The sequence below is a fragment of the Panicum virgatum genome, chromosome 3K, assembly GCF_016808335.1.
Source record: "Panicum virgatum strain AP13 chromosome 3K, P.virgatum_v5, whole genome shotgun sequence".
Taxonomy (NCBI): domain Eukaryota; kingdom Viridiplantae; phylum Streptophyta; class Magnoliopsida; order Poales; family Poaceae; genus Panicum; species Panicum virgatum.
The window spans coordinates 17,732,091-17,738,476 of record NC_053138.1 but is presented as its reverse complement, the minus strand read 5'-3'; the positions used below and the strand labels follow the sequence as shown (position 1 = coordinate 17,738,476).

At 49.0% G+C, this 6,386-nt stretch overlaps 2 protein-coding genes across 3 annotated transcripts; both read left to right on the top strand.

Annotated features, from left to right (window-relative positions):
* Positions 1–2,036, top strand: LOC120698019 (uncharacterized membrane protein YuiD-like). Its single transcript, XM_039981458.1, has 2 exons — positions 1–682; positions 1,643–2,036. The coding sequence occupies exons 1-2, from the start codon at positions 74–76 to the stop codon at positions 1,802–1,804; spliced, it is 771 nt and encodes a 256-aa protein (XP_039837392.1). The 5' UTR covers positions 1–73; the 3' UTR covers positions 1,805–2,036.
* A 1,678-nt stretch (positions 2,037–3,714) lies between these two features.
* On the top strand, positions 3,715–6,304 carry LOC120698017 (calcineurin B-like protein 4). Of its 2 annotated transcripts, XM_039981452.1 has the most exons (8): positions 3,715–3,967; positions 4,276–4,358; positions 4,434–4,493; positions 4,609–4,717; positions 4,826–4,878; positions 5,397–5,477; positions 5,584–5,696; positions 5,820–6,304. In XM_039981452.1, exons 1-8 carry the CDS (start codon positions 3,892–3,894, stop codon positions 5,872–5,874), a joined length of 630 nt encoding a protein of 209 aa, XP_039837386.1. In that variant the 5' UTR covers positions 3,715–3,891; the 3' UTR covers positions 5,875–6,304. The 2 variants fall into 2 exon arrangements, with proteins under 2 accessions (XP_039837386.1, XP_039837387.1); XM_039981453.1 differs by lacking the exon at positions 5,397–5,477 and having other exon boundaries at positions 3,735–3,967.
* The last annotated feature ends 82 nt before the right edge of the window (positions 6,305–6,386 follow it).

Here is a 6,386-nt window from a genome sequence, read left to right as displayed (position 1 = left end):
CAAGCCAAGCCTAATCGCCACGGCCACACCACCTCCTCCTTCCCCTTCCGCGCGGCGATGCGGAGCAGCAGCCATGGAGGTGCTCAGCTCCAGCCGCTTCGCTAGGGCGCTCCCCAACCTCCTCGACCCCGCCTCCAGGGCCCTCAGGCCCGCGCGCCACCGCCGCCCCGCCGTCCATGCCCTAGCCTCCTCCCCCGGCGATGCCGCGCCGTCACCCTCTTCGCCGCCGCCGTGGTTGTCGCGGCTCCTCTCCGCGGCGCTGAGGGGCGGCCGCGCGGGAGGGGAGCTCCCGGACCTCGCGGAGGCGGCGACAGGCGGGGCGGGGATAGGGACGCTGCTGATGAGCACGACGGCGGCGGCGGTGACCAAGGCGCGGGAGAGTCCGTACCTGCTGGCGCTGGCGGCGAACCCGACGTTCCTGTCCGGGCTGGTGGCGTGGGCGGTGGCGCAGGCCGCCAAGGCCCTGCTCACCTCCGTCGTCGAGCGGCGGTGGGACCTGCGGATGCTGTTCAGCTCCGGCGGGATGCCGTCCTCGCACACCGCGCTCTGCACCGCGCTCACCGCCTCCGTTGCGCTCTGCCACGGTGTCAGCGACGCGCTCTTCCCCGTCTGTCTCGGGTTTACTCTAATAGTTATGTACGACGCCACTGGCGTCAGGCGCCACGCCGGAATGCAGGCCGAGGTGAGGTTATGATTCGGTCGCTTTCTGTACTCCTATTTTGCAACGTTAATCTTGTAAGCTGAGGGAAACCATTCCAATATGTACAACGCAATGTTCAGTCTTAAACCACATTAGAGCGCAATGGATATGATTGCTTTGAACCTTGAGACTCTGCTGAGCGGACAATATCATGTTCGAGATGTAGATTTTGGTGTGATTGGCTAGACATCCTACTTGCTGGCTGATGTATCTTGGGTTTTATTAGTTTCTATTTTCTGAATCTTTTATCTCACCTGACATAGGTAAAACTATGATGCTGTTTTCTAGGCTCGTGTTATCTGTTTTTGATGTCGTTATAGTTCAGCATAGAAACATGTTGTTGTTGGCTTTGCCGTAGGAAGTTTAGAACTTTGGCTTGGTGCCTTAGATCCAATGCAGCGCTTCTTAAACTCGAGTGATGTGTTGTTCTGCTTGTAGAGTTATTTATGTTAACCATATAGGTAGCAACTCATATGTCAAGTGTTGTAATAGTTTGATTGATGCATCACCATGTACCTTAGGTTGCCATAACACACTACAGACAGAGCGGCCTGACGAGTATACAGGGAAAAAAAGGCACTCCTGTTCTTAATGCTATTTACTGAGACCCCTGTTATCAATGATATTTGCTAAGACTAGTCAATTAAGCCACTGCAACTGTCACCAATCAAGCAACACTTGCTGTCATAATAGCTATTATATTCGGACACCCGAAATAACTGTAGAGCAACATTGACTATCTTTCGGGATGTGGTCGAATCGCATCTACCAAGCAGAACATGATATGTTAAGACAAGGCAGAGGCACTTTTCCTGAATGCGGCCCCCTGAATGTTTTGAAGGAAGTTTTGTTCCTCGAATGCCATTGTTGCTTGATGTTTGCCTGTCTATCCTTGATTATACATTTCATCATTTAACTTATATTTTCTTTTGATCGACACAGGTACTCAATAAGATCGTTGAGGACCTGTTTGAAGGCCATCCCATTAGTGAAAGAAAACTTAAGGAGTTGTTAGGACACACTCCGTCACAGGTCTTTGCCGGAGCAATTTTAGGCATCTTGGTGGCCTGGTATTGCTGCCAGGGTTGTATTGTACCCATTTGATGTTGCTATTGTATGACTGGTCCAGAAATGGAATCATTCCCACGGATATTTTGCACGTAGTGTAACCATTGTTCTGGGAAGTAGCTGTCCAGCCCAGCTTGATACTGTCAAGAAGTTTAACTATTGCCCTCCTTGTTGGGCATGTCCCTGTATATATGTGACTTAATAGTACGAAATAATTTTCGGTCATCTTTGAGCCTCAATGCAAAGTTGATGCTGAAGATATTTGTTATCCAAGGGTTTTAAATTCTAAAGTTGTTTGCATTGGGTTATACGATTACTTAGGTTTTTAATCGCCATATTTTGTGTACTTCAGGATCCTTTAATAACCTACGGTTTGGCGCAATGTTCCTGTAACATGTAAATGTCGACCCTGGTTTTTGTTGCCTTGATTGAAACATGGTCGACTTGAGTCTCGACACTGACCTTGCATGTCTCATAGTCATAGGGTCCTTGAGACTTTCTTTTTATGATGGAAACACAGAGGGTTTGTTGAAACTGATCGGTCACCATCTCTTGAACCACCACTTCCATAATGGCGCCCGGGGCGAGCACCGTGACGTGAGCAGTTGTTGGCTTCGGCCTAGCCCAACTGGCAACTGGGTTGGTTTCTAGAATGGCCTTCGCCCCTTGTTAGGCTTCGGCCTAGCATAACTGAGTTGGTGGTTGTTCACCTAACCTGTGGTAACCAGTCCGACCGTTCCGGTCCGGTTCCGGTTTGCGCCGGTACCAAACCGGTCTAAATTTAAAATTTAAATTTAAATTCAAAAAAAATGAAAAATTTCAAAAAAAATTCTAAAAATACTTCAAGGTGCGACGAATTTAATGGTGTCAAATTTTCTCAAAAATTTGTTCATTTAGTATAGTTTGCGGGGATTTGAAGTTAAACAAAAAAACGTGCATACAAAAGTATAAAAAATACAATGTAAAAGTAGTACAAAAGAGGGTTGAAGGGTTCGTTTAGACTAAAATATGTTATACAAACATTTATTTAGTATACTTTGCGGACATTTGAATTTAAACCAAAAAAGAAAAAAAAATTGAATTTGACCGGTTACCAGTCAACCGGCCGGTATACCGGTACGAACCGGTTGAACTGCATCATTTGAATTCAAATTTGAGTTTGGCCGGTATAAACAGGTTACCGGTCCAACCGGTCCGGTAAACCGGAACCGGTGGCCGGCGGTTTGGGTCAACCGGTCGGGAAAAAAAACCTTGGCTCAGGTACGAACTGAACTCCAAATCTCCAATCGAATTCCTTCCCTCCTGATTGACGGTGAGGAGGATCCGGCGAAGGAGAAGCCGCCGCCAAAAGCGTGGACGGAGGAGCTCCAGCAAAGAGGAGATGGCAAGTTTGAGAGGCCGGGCGAAGAGGGCCAACCGAGCCGCGTATCTGCAGCTGCACGTGTTTGGCAGTGCGGGCATTGAGGCCTCGTTCGAAGAGGCTCGAGCTGCAGAAGACCATGGACAGACATCCATTGATCCGCCTAGCTACTTCAGTCCAGTCTCGTTGTTTATTCGTTCCCCAAAAAAAAAAACGTGTATGCACCTCAAGCCTTGTTTGTTGGCGGTTGCGGTCGAGTGCCTTTCCTTTCCTTTCCTTTTCTTTCTTTTTTTGACGGGATCGACTTTTCTTTTTTGACGGGATCGGACGGATAAAGATGCTGCCTGTCGAATCGGCTCGAGCGCAGCACGGCAGCAGAGGCCGCTCGAGCGCTCGGCTCCGTGATGCAAATCGCCACGCGTTAGCACCCTGGGCGGTGTCGCATCGTGGCGTCCGGGCGGGGCCGTGACTCCAGCCAGGAGACAGACAGACGGCGAGCGCCGACCGACCGGGGCCTGCGCGTTGTGGGTTGTGGCTCGAGATTTTCCGCGCGTGACGGGCGGGCACATCAGCAAAAAAGCAGAGGCGGAGCGGCGCGCCGGACCCCCCGTGTGGTGTGATCCGCGGGTCCCTTCTTCTTCTTCCAATCTTCCCCGTCTGTGTCAAAAAAAAATCTTCCCCGTCGTCCGGCCGTCTCCCTCCGCACCACACGGACCGCGCGCCGGGGCGTCCGCGGCGGACTCGATCGGGCACCTGCGCCGTCATGGGCTGCGCGACGTCGAGCCAGTTCGGGGCGGCGCGCGTGATGGAGCCCCAAGTGCTCGCGTCCGAGACCTCATGTGAGTATACTACTTACTACTACCCCCTGCGCGCGCGGCAGCAGCCGCGTCAGCTCCGTTTGCTCTGTTCGGCTGACCCAGAAGCAGGTTAATTTAGTAATAATCTGCGTGTGAGAGGAAATAAACCGGCTGGTGTGCCGCTGCTGGCCAGCCGGAAGAGTGATCGGCGAGCAGGAGCAGCAGCTAGCTGCTGCCGTTGTTGCAGCTCCATTATTGGTTGCTCGCTCGCTCGCTCGCTCGCTGCGCAGCAGCGTTTGGATATCGGTTTTGTGCTGACGAGTAGTGCGTGCGTGGTGCGTCGTCGGCAGTCACGGTGGACGAGGTGGAGGCGCTGTACGAGCTGTACAAGAGGATGAGCTTCTCCATCATCAAGGACGGCCTCATCCACAAGGTACGGTGCGCGCCTGCATATCTGGGCTGCTCATTGCGCTTGCGCTGACACGGGTGTGTGTTTTGGCTCTGCCAGGAGGAGTTCCAGCTCGCCTTGTTCAGGAACAGCGAGAAAGCCAACCTCTTCGCCGACAGGGTGAGTAATCTCTCCTCTGCACGTCCGTCCATTGGCAGCAAGCAAGCAAGCGAGATCGTGCATGCATCACTGATGAACAGCTCGATTTTTCATGTTATCTGCGCGCGCGCGGCAGGTCTTCGACTTGTTCGATCTCAAGCGGACTGGGGTGATCGATTTCGAGGAATTCGTGCGGTCGCTCAGCGTATTCCACCCTAAAGCGCCCACGTCGGAAAAGACATCGTGTAATGAAAACTTTAATTTCTACCCCCGTGCGTAATTCATATTCTTCCTCGTGCATGCCAGCTGGGGGATTTGACATGTTCGATTTGGATTTCTCATCCTCTGTGCAGTCGCGTTCAAGCTGTATGATCTAAGGGGGACAGGTTATATCGAGAAAGAAGAGGTGAGCATTTTTCTTCTAGAGTTTCCAATGTACTGTATAGTATAGGTTACAATTTCCACACGTGCATATCATAAGGCAGGCAGGGAGGGCCCCAGTAAACTAAGGGTATTCAAAGAATACCGATACTTTTAGAAGAAAAAAATATATGTCGTATGTACTAGTTTGATTTTTTGATTTAAAATAAATTAGTTTTGATTTTTTTATGTTCTAGCTATAATTTTTTTATTTTTTAAAAATACAAAACCACCTTAGAAACCACCCCATGGGCCAAATTTGCATAGTTGGATGGCTTATGTTAACCGGTTTTGTAGTTGAAGGTTGAAAATCGGACTTCTGCAATAGTTTGAGGGCGTAATTCGGACTTTCCCCAAAAATTATGTGCTACTGATATGTACTTTAAGTTATATAAAATAGCTTTTTTAATTACCGATCCTCCAAATCCTGGGCCTGCATTATCTCGACGCTGCATTGTATTGGGTTCATCCTAATCAAAAAAATCACTTTGTTCTTTCAAACAGCTCAGGGAGTTGGTCTTGGCGCTTCTAGATGAGTCTGATCTCTGCCTTTCAGATAGCACCGTCGAGGCGATTGTCGATAATGTAATTGATGATAGTGTACTACTCTGCTATCAATAGCTTATTTTGCAAGATCTCATTTTTATTCTAAAATGTATTTTGTGCCATCTGTTTGGACTTCGGATTGCAGACATTCAGTCAAGCTGACTCGAATGGAGATGGCAAGATAGATCCTGAGGAGTGGAAGGAATTTGTGAAGAAGAACCCGGCAGCATTGAGAAACATGTCGCTCCCCTATTTGCAGTGAGTAGCGCATCCTCCCCTAGGAATCTCAAGTAGTTGTTCCTTTCCTTTCCGTTTCAAGTGATCTTTTCATCAAAAGGAAAAAAAAACCTATTACTTTCTGAATTACTTCTGATTGTTCAGGGACATCACCATGGCATTTCCCAGCTTCATAACGCGATCGGAAGCCAAAGACTGACAGAAATATTCAGGTAGAGCAGCGTATAAGCAAGCATAGTTCCATCAGCCCCGTGCCTAACTTTAGCTGCAATGGAGTGCATTAGGTTTGTTGCATATGTTGCAGCCTAACGATCTTATGATCTTCTGTGCATGTGATTAGTATAAGGCCCCCGATCAGCAAGCCTGTTCAAAGCAGCAGTGCCTGAGTTCATAAGCTAGCTGCTCGCTCACTGCTGAAATACTTTCGTCTAAAAATCTTGTGTGTAGTGTAGTTGACTAGTTGTAGTTGTAAGGAAATAATAAGTTGTGCGCAGTTGGTATTGTAGCCGCATATTGCTGGACTTAATTTAGCAGGTTAGCTGCTGAAGTGTTTTCGTCCTTTCTGCTGCGTGTAGTTGTAACAAGAAGCAATGACTGGTGACTGGGGACGAAAGCTTATGTCTCCATCATATGGCTGCAGTCGTCTTCTATTAGTGCCCATACAGGCATACACCACGGGTATCAATTTTCCTGCATCTGCCAAGTTGTCAA